Raw genomic sequence first — 22,864 nt, forward strand, 5'->3', positions numbered from 1 at the left:
CCAACCCCCCCCCCCAAGCCCAGACCTTCTTTGTGTGCAATGTACAGTCCAATACTATGTGCAGTTAACTTGATAGACTGTACTTACCAATGTCAAGCTCTATTGTATTTTTCAGAAAATAACTCAGTGTAATATGTTTGTATAAATTTAAACATCACATTTAGTTCCCATGATTTATATGCCTGTGACTGTACTCACTCCCTAAGTCTACAAAGGATTAATGTTTTCAACTGTTGAAGTATTATAGTTTACTTAGTGATTTAAAAATGCATTACTTGCTTTATTTACTAAGATTCTCTCTGCTGCACATGAGAGACACTGATGTGCAAAATAAACAAAAAAACTCAAAAAGATTTTATATAAAATAAATGACAATGTTAATAAAAAATATATGTGCAACATATATCTCTATATATACTTCTAAATGTAATAAAGAGAAGGAAAGGACAAGTAGGCATAGAAGCTCAAGGCAAATAATATTCATAAGCAGTCATTATGCCAAACTGATTTTAAACAAATAGTATTGATTTCACTCGCACTAAAATTCGCCTCATATTTGGCCGTGAGGACTGTTTGGGTAAAATTTGATTGTTAGATTTTCTTTTTCAGAGACATGTGATCACCATGTCAGCAATAATAGGATGATCCATGTCTTTGTTGATAAACAAAGCCAACTCTAAACCAACCCTTTGTTTTTAAATAAAGCCATGTGTCATTTCAGCACTGACATGGCAATTACATAACTTTGTTTATCAACAAAGGGTTAGAGTTCCTCAATGTCTAATGTCATGTTCCCACCTAATGAGGGGTCATTTTCTGGCAGAAAAATGGTCTAGAGGTGGTAAAGGGAGCTTTTCTAACCCTTTTAGGATCCAGATGAAGACCATTTGACTCTTAAAACCACCAAAATCCACCATAACTTCACCTTTCATGAAAGTGAAAATTCGGTATTTCAGTCATCCCTAGCTGCTAGTCAGGTGTTTTAATTACGTTTATTCATCCTTTGGTCTCTACTAGGAAATCTGCAATTGAAATCTTAATGGTTGTTACTTACACCTACACATAGAAGCAAAGTAGCTTTATGAGCTAAACGTACAACTAAGGCTACAGGTTTTCATTTGTGTCTTAAAATCCAACGAAGATGTCACTGCTTCCACCACATAACAGTTTTCAGGCCCGATGATTGGCCATTTAGGCCAAGGAACTGTTGCATAGAGGAGATCAGATGCTCCGTAACACCTGAAAGGCCTGATCTATTAGAACAATGAATTGAGGGTTCTGAGAAGGCAGGGAGGTGGCAAGGAAGTGTGGATTGGCAAATATAATTTGCTGGAGGAGGTGGACTATCAGGAGGCACTGTAACGGTTTAAGCCATACTAATTCAGCAACTGAAAAAATTATTTCTCTCAGTTCACTTCAACAATCCTTCGGCAAACCCCTTATTCTAACCCATTTGTCCTTCTACCTATACTGAGGTAGTAAAATTATTTTGAAAGGCAATGCTGTCTATCTGATATAGACCACCACACAAAAGTGTGCAATAGATAGAATTTTAGAAGAACAGAAATTAAAAAAATGAACACTTTCATGTTCAAGTTGCAAAGACCGTGCCAGGCACAACTGTGAAAATTGCCTTTACCTATGTAGTCTAAAAAAAAAAACATTTAATTAATAATAAGCTGTAGGGATAGGCTTAAATCCTATGCTTTGACAATGCATGTGTTTCCATTTGTTGATCCTATCTATAAAAGACACAAAGAATGTTGAGAGATTGTTGTTGATTTTTTTTTTTTTTTTAACGTAGTGGAGAATTTCGAGTTAAAAATATAAAACCTTTGTCAAGTTTGCCTCCACTGGGGAGATTCACACTCTCATTTCGTCCTGGTGACCACTGTCTCTGGTACAGAAAGTATAGAAAATCCAAAATGTTGGAATGATCACCGGAACAGGAAGCGACTGGAAGTCTTCCAAAGGAATTCTGTTCTAGTGACAACTGTCTAAAAGAGAGACTTGCATAGGATAGACTTCCTTTCACTTTCTCTTGTGTCTCTTTAACAGGAAATGAAGGTAAATCTCCCCTGTGGGATATATGCAGCAAACACACAAATAAATAAATAAATACATAAATAAAATAACCTCACAATGGTTTTTGAAACATGCTATCCAACACAACAAATATTTGCCAGCCTTGTCCCCCAGTATTAGCCCCCTCTGACCTGAAAAAGGAGGAGGGTGCTTCCCATCATCCATCAGAGCCTCTTTATATACAATTTAATGCAATCATGTTAAATAATACTGAAACAAAATCCCTGTACAGAAATGTAAAAGTAAATTAATAATACAAACCCAATTTCAAAAAAGTTAGGATGAAAAACAGAATGCAGGTGGACTTCCGGTTCCGGCGCCCGATGCTGTAGACGAGCGAAACGGAGCTCCGTCCCACCATCCACTAACACCTGCTTACCGGAACATCTCCCGCACCCGACCGGTCACTGACAACCCCACGATCACTCCCTTGTCATGGACAAGTATCTGGAGCGGCAGCCGCGGGCTCGCAGATCGCTCACAGACCAAGCATCTGACGGAGGGGATATTTCCAACATGGCCACGGACGACATGCAGCAGGAGAACGACACAGGCATGCCCGGGGGTGACTTAACCCCTGCCTCCCTGTCCACCACATCTATCGATTATGCCCTGATAGCATCTGAGGTGTCCAAACACCTTAGAACTGACATAGCCACGATAATTGCAGACACCCTGCAGCTGCACCTGGGCAAATTAAATGCTGCCATAGAAACACAGGGGAGAAATCTGCATGTTATGGAACAGCGCATAAGTGTTATTGAGGATGATGCCGCAGAGTCTCATCGTGCTTATGGCGACATGGCAAAACGCTTGCACAACCTGCAGGAGAAAGTAGATGACTTGGAAAACCGCTCCAGACGCAATAACCTGCGGGTGATTGGCATACCAGAGTCTGTGAAGCCAATAGACCTGCGCGCGTTCTGCGCCACCATTATACCCAAAGCCTTGGGCCTCACTGCAACCTGCAGGGTTGAGAGGGCACATAGATTGGGACCACCTAGAGATGACACCAAGCCTAGGCCTGTGATAGTGCGATACCTGGATTATCACGATAAACAGAATATATTTCAATCCTATCGCACTCAACGCAACCTTGTAGTGGAGGGCCTCAAGTTATTGCTTTTCGCGGATTACTCCATGGAAACATCAAAAATGCGGAAATCTTTCCATGACGCGTGCCAAACATTGGCGCGTCAGCGCATAAAATTTGCGTTGCAATACCCTGAGGTGCTTCGGTTTTCCACGGAGGACGGGAAAGAGTGGCGTTTTACCTCAGCGACCCACGCCCAAAGATTTCTCGATTCCAGGGGGCATGCCTCAACATCATCACCGTCCAAGAGTCCTCCTCGGAAGAAAAAGGCCTGAACAGTCACAGTCAAGGGAGGAAGATAGGTTTCTCTGTTTTCTTTCTTCTTTTACATATTTTAGCACCTGAGGGGTTGGGCGCGGATGTGGCGTAGATGTTCTGGGCCTAGAAGATGCCTTCTTGCAGTTAATTTGCCGTTACTTGTTATGCGATTTTATGGCATGTCTGGGCACTATTGTTTTACACATCATCAAGATGGCGGGAGGGTGCGATCTAAATGTTATTGGAGCACTCACGACACTGACACAGCCGCGTGAGTACTGGATTCGATCTCACGTGTGGTCAGTCTCTCACCGCTCGCATCGGGAAAAAAGGTAGTCAAGTACCATGGATGTTTTTTGTTTTGTTTCTACATTTTTATTTTCATTTCTTCAGTTCTCTAACCAGCATGACCAAGATTTATACTTCCCCCAACCTGTGTAGTATGCCTCCGCATGGCTGGAGCCGTGCGCCCCCATGCTATGGTTCATGGCACGCACCTTCTCCTTCCTCTTCTTCTTCACCCCGAGCTGCTCATCATGCACCTGAATTACAGGGTATATCCGGGAGCACTGGGATAATACTTGAAGTATTATCCAGTCCGGCACGGATGCTATGGGACCCCACTTGAACATAATTACCTGGAACGTGAAGGGTCTGAAGTCTCCCAATAAGCGGCGTCAAATCTTACGCCATCTCCAAAAGCTAAAGGTGGACATCGCCCTCCTCCAGGAAACACACCTTAAGGAACCAGATATTACACGCATGCAGCAATCTTGGGTGGGCACGGCCCTTGGTGCCCCTGCAGCAGGTAAATCGGCAGGTGTGGTCACCCTCATCAACAAATCTCTCGCACACAAGGTCATCTCTCATTGTTTTGATTCTGACACTGGCAGGTGGTCCTTCTTATCCCTGCAGCTGGGGGCACACAAGTTACACCTGTGCAATGTTTATGGCCCGAATGCAGAGAATAAAACCTTCCTGGATCAACTCTTGACGCAAAGATGACATCATACTGGTACTGTCTGATCCTGCATCCTAGGTGCCGAAAGTTCTGGAACTTATTATACACTACGGCTCGTTCTCAGGGTTAAAAATCAATTGCAGCAAGAGTGAACTCCTTCCACTGTCCCCAGGTACACCCATAGATACATCCCACTGGCCCACCGAGATGTCCATACAGGTTCAGAGGCGTTCCATTACTTATTTGGGTATTCATCTATCCGGCCGGGCCTCGGACCTGTATCATCTTAACTATGTCCCCCTGTTCAAGAAAATCACTCAGGAATTGCAGAGGTGGCGAGACCTCCCTCTTTCCATATTGGGCAGGTGCCACCTAATACGTATGATCAGCTTTGCACGATTGCTATACCCCATGCAGACCGTGCCCCTGCTCATCAAACATGATGATATTCGCCTGCTCTACAAAGCTTTCAATACGTTTATTTGGAGAGGAAAACGCCCACGTATAGCCCTGCACAAACTTCAACGGCCCAAGTCTCTGTTGGGGGCGAACCTACCAGATGTTAGGATGTACAATTTGGCCAGCCTCTTTAGACATGCTAGGGATTGGATCCATGACACTACTCATTTTACTGATACAACCTTGGAACAGGCCATGGTATCTCCTTGGTCCCTGTCGGGTGTCCTCCACTCACCATGGAAAACTCTTCCCGCACTTATCAGAACCAATCTCCTTCTGAGAGACACCATTATAGCCTGGAGGGAGGTCCGGAAATTGTACCGAATCCCTGGGGTGGTATCTCCCCTGATGCCACTCACTTCTTCTCCGGTCTTCTCCCCAGGCAGAGACTCCAAAGTTTTTTTACTTTGGAAAACCAAGGGTGTTTACACTTTGAATGACTTGCTATCTCCACAAGGGGTATGTAAACCGTTCAGGGAACTGCAGTGCACCTACGGGATCCCAGGTACTCATTTCTTGCAGTATGCACAAGTGAGTCACTTTATCCACACCTACCTCCCTACCCCATGGTCTATAATGACGCACACGTCTTTCTATAGCCTTTTAGCTTCGCCAACACAGAAGGTTTCTCTTTCCACCCTTCTACACCACCTCAAGTTATCGGTTTGCGCTGACCCTCCCTCTGTGTTTCCCAATCATGTTCATAGATGGGCGACACTCCTACAGTTGCCAGTAGAGGAGACGGATCTTTTGTTGCTTAACGGATGGTTGGCCCTCAGGAAGGCTATCATCTGTGAAACATGGAGGGAGATTCAGTTCAAGTTGATACACAGGGCTTTCTATGCCTTCAATTTACGGTACGCCTGCACCCCTCCACACTGGCTAACTACATGCCCTAAATGTCTCATGCAATACCCTGATCTGGACCACTTGATGTGGTTGTACCCCAACATTCAGCAATTTTGGTCTTCAGTCCTGTCCTATATGAGCACACATGTGGGGCTTCAGAGGCCCTGTTCACCAGTAGTTTGTCTATTCCATTCTATACCCACACCCTCCTCCACACCTGCCCCGAAACACCTATCCCGATGGGAACATTTATCCCTGCTGGCGGCAAAAAAGACTGTTTTCATAAACTGGTTATTACCTTCTCCCCCTTTAGCGCTACTAAAGGAGCTCTTGCACAAATTAATGGCGGTTGACAAATTGGAAGCCCAATTCACGCAGGAACACACTTCCAAATTTTTTGCTACTTGGTCCACATTCCTTTTTAACCGAGCTATCCTCGGGTCAACTAGCAGATTTAATGTCATTGTTCCAATATACAAAATGGTACCTGGAATCCAAGATAGCAGGAACTCTGGGTCGTTTAGACGTTCTTTAGGGCCCCTTTAGATGGTATTCCCTTTCCACAACCGAGCGAACATGGGACTCCATGGTGGAAGATTATATGTCGTATTTTATTTTATTTCTTCATATATACCATTGTCTACGGCCGTGATAAACCGTTTTCTGTCTTTGTTATGTGTTCGTTATTCTCAATCTGTGACGATCTTCAGGGTGGGAAGACAGTCGTTTTACGGTCAGGTTTTGGGGAATGCTGTTTTCGCTACTATTCTTCTTGATTCACTTGTGCTGGTTAACGGTTATTAGACTGTATTATGTATCTGTTGATCTTTATCTGCCATGCATATGTTTTTCTCTCTTGTTTGCACCCTCCTGGAGGGTTGTTTTTGTATTGATATTGATATACTATATCTCAATAAAAATTATTTGCTAAAAAAAACAAACAAAAAAACAGAATGCAATCATTTGCAAATCTGATAAACCCATATTTTATTCAAATTAGAGAAAAAAAGAAAACATCAAATGCTTGAACTCAGAAAACGTACCATTTTAAGAAAAAAATAAGGTAATTTTGAAATTGATGGCAGCAACAAAAAAGTCTCAAAAAAGTTGGGACAAGGCAATAAAAAGCTGATAAAGTAAGTGGTACTAAAAAGGAAGAGCTGGAAAAACAGGTGAGTTCTTGGCATCAGGTCAGTAACATGATTGGGTATAAAAAGAGCATCTTAGAGTCAGAGTGTCTCAGAAGTAAAGATGGGCAGAGGTTCACCAATCTGAAAAGCTGCGCCCAAAAATTGTCAAAATTTCAGAATAATGCTCCTCAACGTAAAATTGCAAAGACTTTAAATATATTATCATCTACAGTGATAATGTGTGCAAAGGACAAGGCCGAAACGCAGTATTGGATGCCTGTGATCTTCAGGCCCTGAGATGGCACTGCATTAAAATTATGCATGATTCTGATGGACATCACTGCATGGGCTTAGGAATACTTCCAAAAATCACTATCTATGATTACAGTTTGCCGTGCCATCCAAAAATGCAAGTTAAAGCTCTATCATGCAAAGAAGAAGCCATATCTGAACATGATCCAGAAACGCAGCCGTCTTCTCTGGGCCAAAGCTTATTTAAAATGGTATGTTGCAAAGTGAAAACTATTCTGTGGTAACATGAATCAAAATTTGACATTCTTTTTGGCTACCATGGGCACTGCGTCCTCCAGACTTAAGAGGAGAGGGACCTTCTGGATTGTTATCAGCACTGAGTTCAAAAGCTTACATCTCTGATGGTATGGGGTGTGACGTACGCCCGGCCCAAACCCGCTGTACGCCAATCCCACTTGACAATACACAGTTCTGAACCTTATCATCACATGGGGGTGCATTAGTGCGTAAGGAATGGGTCAGCTTGCACATCTGGAAAGGCACCATCAATGCTGAAAGATATATCTAGGTTTTATGGCAGCACATGCTCCCATCCAAACAATGTATTTTTCAGAGGCGGCTTTGCATATTGCAGCAGGACAGTGCTGATTCACATACCGCATCTATGACAACAGCATGACTTCATAGTAGAAGAGTCCGGGTGCTTCAAAGGCCTGTCTGCAGTCCAGACCTTTCACCAATTGACAATATTTGGCGCATCTTGAATAAAAAAATACAACAAAGAAGACCCAATACTGTTGAGCAGTTAGAATCCTATATCAGGCAAGAATTAGACAACATTCCTCTCCCAAAACTCCAGCAATTGGTCTCCAGTTTCCAGACATTTACAGAGTGCTGTTAAAAGAAGAGGGGGTGCTACACTGTGGCAAACATGGTCCTGTACCAACTTTTTTGAGACGTGTCCTGCCATCAATTTCAAAATGACCTTATTTTTTTGTTAAAATGGTCCATTTTCTTAGATTAAACATTTTATATGTTGTCTATTGTGAAAAAAATAGGGTTGTATGATATTTGCAAATCATTGCATTCTGTTTTTATGTAGAAATTACACAGCGCTCCAAATGTTTTGGACTTGAGGCTGTATTAAATATAATAAAAAAATTGAAAAATAGAAATGTAAAGTAAATCTAAAAAAAAAGAACTGATGAGTGTATGAACAGTATTAGGTTTACCAGTCCTAAAACTTCTGTTGCAGTAAACAACTTTGGTCCAAATGGAGCACACACCCTTCAGTCAAGAAGGAAGTACTGTGCATTGACCTATAATAATAATAGCTTATAATCATAGTTACTTTAACAGACAAGCTCAAATAGGAATTCTGTGTAATCTGTTTGTCACTACGGCACTTGGCTCCAAAAACATTAATTTACTCACCAGCCATGATGATGTGCTCTTTGTTGGGAGATCGATGTGTAAATGCTGATAGATTTACTCCAGGCTAACCATCAGTGGCTTGTATTCATCCAGGTGGGGAAGGTATATAAAGTCAGTAACTAAAGACACACAATTAGATACTGAACTAGTGACAGATATAGGAGGAGCACAAAATTTAATCTGACCTTAATGAACCAGCAGAGTCATTCTGTGTACTATTAAAATTACCTGCTCTGCAGGTACCATGGGTGTAATAGCCTAATCCAGGAAGAAAGAGCTCAATTTCTGAATCAGTTACTCAGGAATTCCAGAGGGAGGATCCTCTGTGATAAAAGACAATAGCCACATTTGTAGAGATTCAAAACAAATTTAGGGCTGTATTTATCATATTGACACTCGTAGGTGGGCAGGAATATCGGAGGGCAGAGCCAAACTATAAAACTTGTTCTTATATGGAACTTTTAGGGTACCTTATACATATAAAGTCGAATAATTATTTATTTTTTATGTAAAATATACAACAGCTGACATAAATACAGAGCAGTTGATTTGTACATCAATGCAGGCATCCCAACCTGAAAAAAAGTAATTTCAGAAAGGTGTCTTTCTCATTTCTGGGAGGGGGGGGACCCCCCTGAAATAATGGCAGATAGCAAAGAAGCTAATGCTACCCGTGCTATCTGCTGTTTTTTGTTTTTTAGTATTCTGACAGTTGCTGCCGTCAGAATAATAATAATAAAAAAATAGCATAGGAATGAATAGCTAGATTGCTATTGGCAATTTCATTTTGCAGTAGCCAATAGCAAGCTGCCTATTGCACCCCCTCTCTGCTGCTGTCAATCAGCAGAGAGAGGACCTGGTGGAGAACTTCAGGTCCACCTCTGCTGATTGACAGCAGCAGTGGGCGGGTGCAATAGCTAGTCTGCTATCGGCTATTGCAAATTCAAATAGCCAATAGCAATCTAGCTATTCATTTCTATGCCGTTTTTTTTTTTTACTCTGACGGCGGCCAGCGGCTCCTTGCAGAGTAAACCTTTCCGGGAGAAAATGTTTCTCTCCCGGGTGTCCAGGAGCCTCTATCTAATAGCGGGAGACTCCCGGAACGTCCGGAAGAATTGGGATGTCTGTCAATGTGCCATATCTTTAAAAGAGAACAGAATCAAAACAATGTGATGCAGTGCCGGGTTCTCAAACCAGGGAAGGGGGTGTGAAATAGGGAACTGGTTTATATTGTGTACATTGTTTCCCCCTATACAATGGTTAATAACCTTTCCATAAAAAAATTTAAAAATGTATAATACTTTTTCCCTTTTTACATTAGTGTCTAAACTGCAAAGAGGAAAGGGGTGCAGGGGATGTTGACAGAGTCAGAAGGCTCTTTTTAGTTCAGGAAACAGAAAGCCATTTTTCCTATCTCTTGAAAGACGGCACACATCACCATCATTAGGGATTAACTCAGGCTCGGCCTGAACCCGTTTCCAAACCTGAGCTTCTCCAAACAAGGAAGTGCCTTGAGTACATTCACTCACTCAGTGGCATTGTAAACAAAGGGGCGGGATGCTTGTGCTGATGTAATTTACCTAATATGACAACATAGCCATATTAGGTAAATGTTATTCACCAATATAAACATGTAGGCATATAAGGTCAAAGATATAATTTCATCCTTCCCCGTTACTTACATCAAGCTGTGAGCGGGGAATTCCCCACCAGCCCTGTTCAATAGTCCTGAACCATTCGTTTTTAAAGTGGGACTCCAGGAACTATCTTTTTTGAACTGACATTGGTCCATCTTGGCTCAGTGAAAGTATGCATATCTGATATCTGGAGGGCAGCTGGGGATGCTGGAAATCACTGTGGTAGTCTGCGCTACATACAGCGATAGCCATGTTCTCCCAAGTGCTGCTAGTGTCTGTGGCTTCCGTATTAACACTCAATACTCCCTTGAGAGTAGATTGCATTTCCATTGACTTTCATGGGGAGAGTAATCATTCTGATGTGAAGGAAATTTCATTGACACAGGACTTAGTCATGTTTACTACCTTGGTGACTCCACAGGAGGACTAACACTGACCATACATGGGCGGGCTGAATGAAAAAAATATAACCTCCATCCAATCTTCTAATTGTCCTCCATCCATGTTAATGAGCGTGAATGGATGAATCTCCCCTGCCGTTTCTATTGTATTGAATTGGCTGCAAACACAGTTCTTGGAACACAAAAATGTTCCAAACGCTTCCTTCGATCAGCTGATCGAGGGATGCCGGGTGGAAGGGTTAATTAAAAAACAGTCGATATTCACATAGTATACTACCAGCTTAAGCCCTCATTCACATTCAAGCATGGGCGTTTCAGGTCTTTTTAAAGCTTTTAGTTATTTTCAGGTGTTCTGAGGCTTAAATGTTTTTATTTTAGACTATGGAACGGTGGCTTTCAGGGGATGCTATAAGGTCCAAAATCAAGCAAAAGATGTGTTATACTCATTTTCAGTTGTTTCCATTGAAATCTGGACAGAAATGTTATGCCATTTTTACAAGTTTTTTTTTTCTCTTTTATTGCAATCTCTTTTTGTTTTTTTACTCAATTAACCACCCACTTTGTAATCCCAGTAGCTTCAGTATCTTGCTAGTCGGCCTGGCTGGCTGTCAAAATACCTGAACAATCTGATTGGATGCAGGCATTGTTCAGGTATTCTGACAGCCAGTGGGGCCAACTAGCAAGATACTGAAGCTTGGCCTAGTGGGAAATTTCTCCTTCCACACAGTTTAGCGTAGATGGAGGAATTTGTTGCACTTTTTCCATCTGACCACAGAAAATCTGCAGATAATCTATAAGTGTATGGCCATCTTAAGGCTGATTAAAAACTAGAAACCCATCTAAACGAGTTTCTATTTCAATAAAATTTGAGAAAAATCGTGAGATTTTGGCAAGATTGCACAATTATGACAAAACATGTTGAAGTTAATGGGAAGGTGCTTATTGGTTTTTAAAGCTATTTTGGTTTTTAATTGGCTCCTGAGATTTAACTAAGATGCTTTCGACTTGCCTGAGTCCATTCTTGTACCAAACAAAATGCTCACAAAGTATCTGCTCACACAGCACCACTCATGGGCTTCAGAGTGGAATGTGTAGTTTTAGGAGAGCAGTGCATGTAACTGCAATATAAGTACACTCAAGGCTGTCCCTATAATGAGGCAGCCTGAGACAGTTGCCCCAGGCGGCATCTCTTTAGTTAAAGCGGGGGCACAATGTTTGCAGTGTACCTGCCACCCCCTTTCTGGCCAGAGAATCCCAGGTTGCTAAAAGCTGGGCGGGGAGATGCAGAGCCCTTAGACATCTCCCCACCAGGCTCTTAGAGGGGTCACTCTCCACCAGCACCCCACACATCGATTGTACACCATCCAGCAAATGTTGCCTCCCCTGCCAAAAAAGGCAATGACCCTGCGCACACTGCTCATACCTATCACAGCAGAAATTAACGTAAAAAAGCAGTGGTGGAAGATGCTCGAAGAGAAAAATCATATGTAAAAGAAAACAGAAGAATATAATAAATGGCTGGAGTGTTCTACTGTGTGCTGGATTATGCTTTTCATTTTAAAACGAGCATTTAGTGATACTTTCAATAATGATTGCACCGATACTAGGGATGTTCAGATATCAGTTCAGATACTAGTGCTGATACTAGGCATTTTCACAGGAACTACCAGGGTGGCAGCGGCTGCAGCTGGGACCTGGCTCTGGCGCTCCACCGCTGTCCTGAAGTCATTAGTCTGTATTGTTTTAGAAAACCTGTCACATGACACTAAACAAAAATGTATAAACATACATCAAAACAAGGAAACGCAAATCCCAGGAGCTCTGTATGCTCCTTTAAAAATGACAGTTGCCTCCTAACTTTAGAATTTTTCTCTAGTCCAGTCTTGGAACTGGAAAAGTATCTGTGCTTGTACCGAGTAGGGTACTTGGTATCTGAACTTCCAGTGCCAATACTGAGTATTTGGGCGAGTACTCGTGTACCAGTATTGGTGCATCCCTAATAATGATACTGTTTATGAATGTAAAATTATACAGTATATTGTGACATTTCAAAAACTCCTTAATGACAATATTAGGAGTTCCACATTTGTATGTCTCTTTTCCATGTAAAGGTTATCATCGTTCAAGTCTTTGTTGTATTGGTTATAAATCTTCCCTAATTTGACCGATGAAGAAACGTTGTTTACTTATTATATTGATAAAATGTTTACTAAGCTACTTTATATCATTCACTCTACCTACCCAAATGAAGCTGACAGCAGCAATGGGTGATTGATGTCATATTTTTTATTAGACTAATAAATATTTAAAACACTTTGATGAACAAAACCAAACAGCAACGGGTACTCTTTCCCTTCGCACTAACTGAGTTTAATTATAGTGCATAGAATGCATTAAGCTCATTTCCAAACATTTTGTGAAAGGTTGTTTGAGGTGTGCCTTTGTGTCTTTTGTCAGTTTAGTAACTTTTTATTACTTATCATATGATTTTTATTTTTATAAAAGTGTTTGACTTTAAAGCTTGTATAATCCTTAACACAAAGTTTCAAAACACTGAAAAAGATAAATAACCTTGAAAGGATGCTATAAAAAACAACTGAATACCAACGGACATGATGAAATAATGTGTCATCCTAGACACACCTGGTAAAGTCAGTCCCGGAAAAAACAGGTCTAGGAGTTACTTTATATGCATGTTAATGGTTTCATACTACAGTATATGTGTGCATGCTTATGTGTTGTTTGTGTGTGCGTACGTGTCATCAGTACAGATAGGCAGAAACAGATAGATAAATAGTTTGAGCAAGTCAATGTGCCATCGCATCTACCAGGGACCATCTAGAATCAAATAATTATTTATGTTTGAATGTTGTTGTCTTTTTGAAAAACAGTTATATACTTGTATGTAGAAATAATTAGGCCAAAACATACTCTTAAAATATTTTTTATTTCCATTTTCTTTAGTAGGGAAAAATGTTCAATTTCAATACACATGTCCACTTACAATAATACATTTGGCAAAAACATGGAGAAAAGCTTTAATCCAAATATTTTTTGTCTTGTACCCATCCATTATAAAGCATTATACCATCTAATACTGAGAATTCAAGGGTGTTTTACACAGTAGTTACAAGCAAAATATTACTTTTACATCAAAGATCCAACTGCCATTAGGTAAAATTATTTTATTTTTTTTCTAACCTTCCATTTACGTTCTTGGGTGCTTTAATATATACAGTACACTTGTAATTGTTTAGTAAATCCTTCCCTTAGTGCTCAGTAAAAATATTTTCTTGTGCGTGGCCTTTAGTATTATGGGCAACAGACTGGCTACCAGATGATGACTACTAATCATAACAGTGTACAGTATAGGGCTCAAACACAGGAATGCCAAAGTGAAGCTTTTCGCTTGCCCCACATGGATCAATACATACACATGCCCAGTTGTGCTATAGTTAAGAGTGGGTTCCAGAGCCTTGCAGACCTCCTTCCCAGCTCCCCCTTTCACTTAAAGAATTCAGGTGTTTAAGTACTTTATCCTTCTTAAAAGAAACCTGTCATATTAGCAACATTGAGGCTGTCATTGTTGAACACTTCTCTTGGCAATGCTAGATGCTAGTCATCCTGCTGACCCTCTAGTTCAATTACTGTGGGCGTTGATTTTCAAGAAGAAGACTGTAAATCATGTGCAAGGAACATAATAAAATAGGAATGATGTACTCATCATAAAATCCTTTTTTTGAAGTCATTAGGAGACACAGGAAACAATTTACTATTGGGTTACACTGCTGCTTACTGGAGAATTGGACACTGGCAAACAGCATAATTGTAGTTCAGCCCAGGATAACCTCTTCTACCCCAAGAGCATGATCATAACCACAGAGAGGTGGGATCTGTGTTCCTTAATAAACTAGAAAATTATTTTATGGGGAGCACAAACTGTAGAACTGAAAGGCTGGTCAGGCCACGGACTACATGATCCTCAGAGGCAGACAAGCTAGTCTGCTCAGGAACTAGATTTACAACAGTGGAGGGGAGGGCTGAGGTAGTCTGAGAAGAGATAGTTAGAAAAGGGTCACCTCAAGGAGGTCACCGCTCGATGTCCAACCTTCCTGCAGTACAGGTTACTTTCTGATTAAGGGCAAGGCCATGAAAGCAAATATGCTGTAGACCCTTCAACTGAAGAACAAAACAGATTATAACTGTCTGGAGGTAATCGGCCATCTCCAGCTCTGATTCCTGATGAAGCAAGATCCAATCTTGGAGGTGTCATATCCATCAGGTAGCTTTCCACCAACTCTTATCTCTCCACTGGAGGTCCCTGAGTGTCCCAAAATGGGGATGCCATGAGAATGCACTACAACAGACACGGAGTCAATGCCTTGAAGAACACTAGGTGTGTAGGGGCAAGGCTGATGAGTCAGAACCAATGTGGGATAGTGATCAGCAAGTACTGGCCCGAGCTGACTGTGCAGGACATAGGGTTCCTCTAGCGAGAGACAGGGGTGATGGATCTGATGGACAGCAGGCCCAACTGATAGCCTAATATGTCCCAAGAGATACACTTGATCTGGGGAAGAGGAGAGTGGCCAAGATTGGGACACAGCTCCTGAAGCAATACTGGGACAGGGGATAGATTAGGAATCGCTAGATTTAGGAGATTCAATGGCAACAGACATAGATCTGCTAATGTGTGCAGTGGAACAGGAAGGTAGTGGGTGAGCAGCTGAACATAGCACTGGAAAGCAAGGGATTAGCATGTAAACCTGAAGAGGCACTCTCTGCACCTGAATGCCAGAAGGGCAAATAACCTAGGAGCTTTAAAGGGCTAACAAACATTCCCCTACTTAGGTCATGCAACTCAATGCTGAAGGCTTCTCTGGAAGTTTAGCTGTTTTTTTTCCCTTCCTACCATACATTTAGTCAGAGATCCAGGCTTACAGCATAGTCATGCCTTTTCCAGGAGTAGGTAGAGGAGAGAGATTGGACTCAGCTGACCTTTCCTTAGAATGCATAGGCTTAGGCAGGTAATATCCTTAATCCTTAATATCCGTAATGATGATGTCAATAGGAAGACCAAAGAGATGCTGTATCTTAAAGACGAAATGAGTGAGGCGCCCCTTGGGTACAGTGCTTGCCTCCCAGCACCTTAACCAGAGTTCTCTGTGCATTTGTATGGACAAGAGACCCCATATGAGATACAAGCCTATATGTTACCGGGAGGCCACCACAGCTGAAGTGTGGGGCTCCAGACATCTAATCCACATGATCTATCACTAAAAGGTCCACTGTTGCAGTAGAGAGATCCCTGTTAAGTGATTTAACCCATTCCACCACAGTTTGACAGATTAAGGCCACAGGTAGAATATGGTGTAAGGCAGGGCCCGCCAGCAAGAACTAGGTTTTAAAGAGGGATTCCAGCTGCTGGTCAGTAGACTCCTTGAAGGTACGACCATTCTCTCCTGGTCTAGTGGTTTCCCTGTTAAGGTGGGTCACAGTCATATCCACAGTGGGTAATGGCCACTGTTTAATACATTCCATTCCATATAGGAGCGACTCCAAGGCCCCCTCGGCTGCTTCCAATCATCATGGAGGAATACTTCAAAGAGCTGGTGCAGAGGGAAAGTCTTTGAAACTGTAGGAGTGCAGAGTAGTGCATACCACATGAATAAGGGCCAAACATTTTCTTGCAGTTTTGAGGTAATGGCAGACGACTGTGATTACCTAAAAACAATTTCATCAGAGAGTTACTGAGAGGACTCAGAATCTGTGGCAGAGATGGTGACTGGGATCGGTGAAACAGTTTTGTCTAAGGGACATCAGAAATGTACTATGTAGAGGACGGCACAGGATTGCTTAGAACGTTTGTAGTCAGCATCAGCAAGGAACTGGCTGAATTTAGCAAAAAAGTTTTATGTGACTAGTAGAAGCCCCTGACAGTGGAACTGCCCCCTCTGTGTCTAAATACAAATTGGGGCTGCGTGGTAGTGATACAACTGAGCTCAGGGTACAAGGCACAGTCTCAGTCACAAAATCCAGGCAGCTGGTTACTGGTAGATGGATAGTAGGAATGGACTGGAGATGGAAGCTACAAATAGCTGTTTGCAAAGCAGAAGCAGCAGTGGGGCAATGCTTCCTGAACGTTCCTTTTGTGGTAAGACAACGGGAAATAAAGAGGTATCTCCTGATACTCAGCCCGGCTTACTCACAGAATGAGTCTTTAGAGACAGGGCAAGCACAGAAGTAACAGCAACAGCTTCGGACCTAAAAAAAATACTATATGGTTAACTGGGGAGTCCGACACTCCAAAACTAGGCTGAGAAAAGTGGATCTGGGTAGCTGCCCTTGTAGAGACCAGCTCTCACGCAGCAATGTATTAAGGAATCTTGACTGAAATAACAATTGACAAGAAAAACAAAAGACGACTAGTGAAACTTGGTTAGATATCCCCCAGCAGAGCTGAAAAAAACACGTCTATCCCCCTCAGACACTAGCAAAACACTGAAGCATACTGGTAGTAGAAATCATTCTCTTGGTCTGGCCCTCAATTTTTTTTGCCAGTGTCTAATCCTCCTGTAAGTTTGGTAGAAAGGAATGTCACCAGCACACCGAAAATCTTTAGGATCACCAATTGTTCATTTTATTGAACAGATTGTCAATTGAGAAATAAGCGCTTTGGCGACTTTGCAGGGTCTCTTCATCAGGCCCAACATCGATTGGTCGATGTTGAGCCTGATGAAGGGACCCTGCAAGGTCCTGAAAGCACTTAAACTTACATTTTCAGCAATGTCAACCCTTATGACATGGATACATTCAATCACAATAACATGGTTATCACGGCAAAGCGGCGCAGGACCTGCACCCAGTGCATGCCTTTAAATAACTCCAAAGCAAAGAAAGACATCAATGTCTTTGTTATAGCATTTTCATTTCAATCCTTAAGCATTCTCATATCTTAGTTTGGATTGATATTCTATGTAATACTTTATTTCCATTCTCAGTTAACAAACATACAATAAAACTAACAGGCAGTTCCTCTTACATATTGTGAATTACAACATACAAGTAAACATGTTTATTATCTGCAAATGCAATGCTACATATGACTGAATATTTCAACAAACAATTGCTGAAACAAATCAAGCTTTAGCAACTGCTGACTATAATTTGATTACATAATATTTTAAAGAATACACATGGATAAGGGAGCGCTACTACCTTATTGAAGGTGCAGTGCGCTGTTTCACTTGCGCTGTTTCACTTGAGCAGATTCCATTTATTAATATTTTAAAGACAGTGCTTTGCAATAGCAACCTGCTGAAAGCTAACTGCAATTCTTATATAAAATATACATGTAAAAGTTTTGCAATATAAGCACATACCGTAAGTGGGTCAACCGGCTTTACCCCTTCGGGTAATATTATGTTCCAGAACTAAGCAGAACAAAGTGCAGCTAAGGCTTATTCTTGCAGACAGAATGCTTGGACCTGCTGGGTACCTCCCACAGCTCTGTTCTCTGCATTGGTTATATCCAGCACATTAATGTCACAAACTGTGTTTGTAAAGGCATGTAGTGCACAAAAAGTCGACTCCTTTGCTTTGTGGCTATGGAGGAATATATATAAATGAAAGTTTTTGTGCGTGAAGTTTAGCTTTAACTTTAGAGCATTCAAAAATCAAATGAGAGTGAATTGCATTCCGCTTTTTGCAAGTGTATCTTTTTGTTCTAATACTGTATGGTAATTAGTAAATCAAGTTAACATACTTTTCTTTTGCACGCATTTCCACTAATAGTGCAATAGTAAAGATTTAACAATTCAGACCGAATCTGGAGCAGTTGCCCATAGTAACCAATCAGCTTCTCTCTGCAGATTGTATAGTTACGCTGTGAAAATGACATATGATTGGTTGCCAAGCACAGTTGCTCCAGATTCTGTCTGCTTTAGTTTCGATAAATTTCCCCCCCCTATGTATTTAAACAGTCAGCATTGTGCTGCAGTAGAGCTATGCTGTAAAAATTATAGGCTCTTTTAATGAAAAAAGACTTCAAATTTAACAGTTTCCTGGAGAAACAGTACATGTGTCATGGTTAGAAGACGCTGAGGGTTGGTTACCAGGACTCCACATTCAACGACTGGTATCCTTTAATTGAAAAATATTTGCATTTGAAGTTGGCTATGAGTTGTCTTGTTCCAGGCCTGTATGGTGTTAGCTCCACCTTGAACTTTATTTTCTCTTTTGGCTTCAAGTAGGGGACCCTGTATCAAGCATAAGAAAATAAATTAGAAGTCATGATATTAAAGTGGACCTTTACCCTATTTGGCTAAAAATCACATCAGTATGCATGTCCAGCCCTGGTTCTCTTTGGCAAAAGTGATGTAATGTGCCCAAGTGTTGCCCATCCTGGGAAGCAGTGCATTGCTGGGAAATCTCATCTGTAATCTCATGAGATCTCAAAGAAAGGCATTTTCTTCCACTAAGATTTATTTGCCCTTAGTTAAAATGGCCACTGTGAGAAGAATGGAAAGGAAAAGAAAAATAAGGTATGCAAAGAAAAGGAAACCTGCAATTATCTAGAAGTATGTGTTTGTAGATTGCCATTACTAAACATTTCTAAAGGTGCCTTTGTTGGTATTTAGAAAATATATGTAAAGTCCCCCTTTAAAACAAAATTAGGGCATAGCTAGATTCCTCTGGGTCCTAAAGCAAAATGTAAAGCAGAGTGTCTTCAAATCTCTCAATAAAATCAGTGAATACATGGTGTACCGGCAAAGAAGAAAGAAAACACACTGACTGGCCAAAAAAAGTCACACACTCCAATATTTAGTTGTACCGCCTTTAGCTTTGATTATGGCACGCAATTGCCATGGCATCGTTTTGATAAGCTTATGCAATGTCACAATGTTTATTTCCGTCCAGAGTTGCATTCATTTTTCATCAAAATCTTGTAATGATGATGGGAGAGTTGGACCACTGTGTAAAGTCTTCACCAGCACATCCCACATATTCTCAATGGGGTAAAGGTCTAGACTCTGGTGGCCAATACATGTGTGACAATGATGTCTCATGCTCCCTGAACCACTCTTTCACAATTTGAGCCCGATAAATCCTGGCATTGTCATCTTGGAATATGCCCGTGCCATCAGCAAAGAAAAAATCCATGGACAGAAAAACCTGGTCATTCAGTATATTCAGGTAGGCAGCTGATTCCCAAACTGCCAAACACTGCTCTGATGAAGAGAAATTGCTGCCACTTCTGGAAGTATCAGATTCCTGGCCCTGCAGTACTGACTCTAATTTCTCATGCCAACCCATACGTCACTATAAGAGATAAAATACTGCCATAGGGGTTGGTGGTAGGAACCACAAATCATAGCAGGAGATGAGATTGACACCCCAGGAAATGTTGGTTTCTATTCCTCAGGCAGTGATCTCCATTAAAATGGCGTTTAGTGAAGTTGAAAGTGGGGAGATGTAAGTATTTACATTCCTGTTTGCAGAGAGGCCATGCATTCAGTGTTCAACTTTCACCTACCATATGCACAAATAACTTATGTAGTGCAACAAACTTGTGGTGAAGAAATAAAAAAGCTGCAATGAGGCATCCAAATGGGCAACAAAATGAGTGAAAGATCTAAGGGTTAAAAACATATCAGGAGGGACTGGAGTAACTTAAACTCTATGTACAGCCTCAAGGAAAGAAGGGAGAAGACAATAACGTTTAAATACGTTAATTATGTAAATAAAGTTCAGGAGGGCAGTATTTTCAATATGAATCTAAGATGAAGAACATTGGGGCATGACATTAAACTAGCAGGAGGAAAGTTCAAAACTAACCTTAGAAAGTATTATTTTACTGAAAGAGTAGTGGATGCTTGGAACAGACAACCAGCAGAGGTAGTGAGCCACTCAACAATCAGGCCCCTTTCACACTGTCCGATGAGGACAGGATCTGTGCACGGATCCCCTTCTGATCGGAGCAGTATGGATCGTGTGTCACCGCTGTGATATCCATGTCCATCCAATTTTCCACTTCATCTTGTGATGGAGAGAAAAACTGAAATGACCATACCTCATGTTGGTCTATGAGGAATTGGATGTAAACGGACATATGACCGTTTACATCAGATTACCCTCGATCCGGCACAATCAGGTCCAGCAGATGGAACACTGTTCCATTTGTTTTTCCGGACCTGGCCGCAGCTGGGGGCAATTGGATGTAAATAGACACCTGTATATTGGGTCTGTGTACAGATTCTGAACATAGACTTAAGGTGCCCATACACCTTACGACCATCGCAAGACTTTTGTCTTGCGATGGTCGTATGCTTCGTGAAAGCCCGTACGATCTGCCCACCTTGGACGGGGAGATCGTACTTGCGATCATCGAAAGCCCGCCCCGCTGAGGGGCGGGCTTCCGATGACGGCAATGCAGAACGGGCAGTGTGCGCGTGCGCACACCGGCCCGTTCCGCAGCTATCGGGCGAGCAGGCTAGAAACCCGGCGAGAATGGTACGATTCTCGGCGGGTTTTCGAACATGTTGGCTCGAGAAAAGACGTGCGACCGTACAGTAGAAACGGTCGCACGTCTTAGTTCACACTGCTCGATTCTCGTACGATCGCGGGATTTCGCCCGATTCTCGTACGAGAATCGAGCAGTGTATGGGCACCTTTACATTGGGCATCAGATCAGGTCTGCCTGAAAAACTGGCAGGCCGACCTGATTGCACCACCTGTCAGAAAGGAGCCCAATCACAACACTTGCATGGGGCTGCATTTCTCAGCCCAAGTGCAGTGCAATAATAAAAGCCTCAGACCATGCCAACATTGGTGTGCACTTTGTGAAAACGGAACATGCTGTATTTGAATGCAGTGCGGCACACTGCAGCCCAATACAATGTGTGACGATGTCCTGCAACACTTTAAATAGGGAAAGTAAAATGTATGCATGTATGTATTTTTGCTCTTGCTGCACATGCTCTTGCTTACTGCACATCAATGCAACATGTAAAAAAAAATGCAACTGCAGTGGTGTGAATCCAACATGCTTGGGGTAAACATAGGTCTATACTCAGACAAAAGGGTTAAAGTTTTGTCTAAGTTACTGTTTCTACCCATTAATTCAGACAATGGAAAAGACAAGAATTCCTAAAATAGTGAACAGAGCCATGGGCACAGCCACCCATGCTATAGCTGCTACCCTTGATGCTATGCAATTTACATCAGACAAGTACCGTCCTACAATAACTAATATCAGTGCAGAAACTAGAGCTTAAAAAAGAGAGCCTAGCGTTCTCTGCAAACAAAAACATCCTGTATTCAACATTTAATTGTACTGAAATATTCAAATTAAATGATACTCTGCATCAATAAACTCAGTCATATATACTGTATAACAGTCAAAATATTAAAGGTTGGTAACAGAATATACTGGTAGGGGTTATTATACTTACACTGCTAGAAGTTGTCTGTCAACCAGACCACTGCCTTCCACCACCAGGGTGCAGTCGGTGATTGCCATTTGAAGTGGGTTTGTAAACCGGATCTCCAGAGTCATTGTTTTGTGCAGCATAGGATTAGATAGAGGCTGGCAAAAGAAAGACCACAGTCAATCAAAAGGGTGGTTTCTACATAGCCTCCTATTCTTACCTATTTGAGGTTAAAGTGTATGCCAGCTATTATATTCAGACAGATAGTGAGAATTTTCCACCTAGCCCATTCAATTTTTCAATTGAAATTTTTTGAGCTGGGTGTTGCTGACAGCCAATTTAGCAGGACTCTGGTAGAATTCAAGCCATCTATATATCTAGCTTTAGGGTTTACAGAAACTTTAACAAGTAATTTGCACCTCTGGTCCTTCTGTTGGGCCCATGGTGCAGATAATCCCCCCGTTGACAGTTTATAGTTAGTGTTGAAAAATACAGTGTCATGATCCAGCTAAGTGGGAGTAGTTCTAAGGTATATTTTCATAAAACATTTTTTATCCAGCGAGGAAAAGGTTAGTTCAGAATAGGCAGGACATTCTAGCAATGCAGTGTCCAATAGTCCATTCAGAATATGTTTAACAGTATAGTGCGCAGGAGAGGCCAAATGTGTAAATTAATTTGTGTGCTTTCACAGTTAGGTGTTGTTTAGCTACTGTGTGTGTTCCATCCCGTGCAGCACACTATCATAAAACCTTCTGTAAAAGTCTGGTGGCACAAAAAGAAGTTGTTTGGCAACAAACATGCCAGTTTTATGGTAAAATATGGGGGAGATATTTAAATGTGGGTCTTACACAGTTATGAAGTTTTGTAGGTTATTAC

At 41.6% G+C, this 22,864-nt stretch overlaps 2 protein-coding genes across 2 annotated transcripts in view; both read right to left on the minus strand.

Annotated features, from left to right (window-relative positions):
- LOC108789310 (protein-glutamine gamma-glutamyltransferase E-like) overlaps window positions 1-8,689 on the minus strand; it is a 39,442-nt gene extending 30,753 nt beyond the window's left edge. Inside the window, exon 1 of the mRNA XM_018559282.1 lies at window positions 8,522-8,689. Within this exon, the coding sequence (XP_018414784.1) occupies window positions 8,522-8,528 (7 nt within the window). The 5' untranslated portion in view covers window positions 8,529-8,689. The remainder of the gene's footprint in view (window positions 1-8,521) is intronic.
- Window positions 8,690-18,598: 9,909 nt separating this feature from the next.
- Window positions 18,599-22,864, minus strand: part of LOC108789331 (protein-glutamine gamma-glutamyltransferase E-like) — a 43,009-nt gene continuing 38,743 nt past the window's right edge. Inside the window, exons 13-14 of the mRNA XM_018559308.1 lie at window positions 22,013-22,146; window positions 18,599-18,817 (exon numbers count right to left, since the gene is read on the minus strand). Of these exons, the coding sequence (XP_018414810.1) occupies window positions 18,670-18,817; window positions 22,013-22,146 (282 nt within the window). The 3' untranslated portion in view covers window positions 18,599-18,669. The remainder of the gene's footprint in view (window positions 18,818-22,012; window positions 22,147-22,864) is intronic.

The sequence above is a fragment of the Nanorana parkeri genome, unplaced genomic scaffold (genome assembly GCF_000935625.1).
Source record: "Nanorana parkeri isolate BGI_ZX_2015 unplaced genomic scaffold, ASM93562v1 scaffold387, whole genome shotgun sequence".
NCBI classification, from domain to species: domain Eukaryota; kingdom Metazoa; phylum Chordata; class Amphibia; order Anura; family Dicroglossidae; genus Nanorana; species Nanorana parkeri.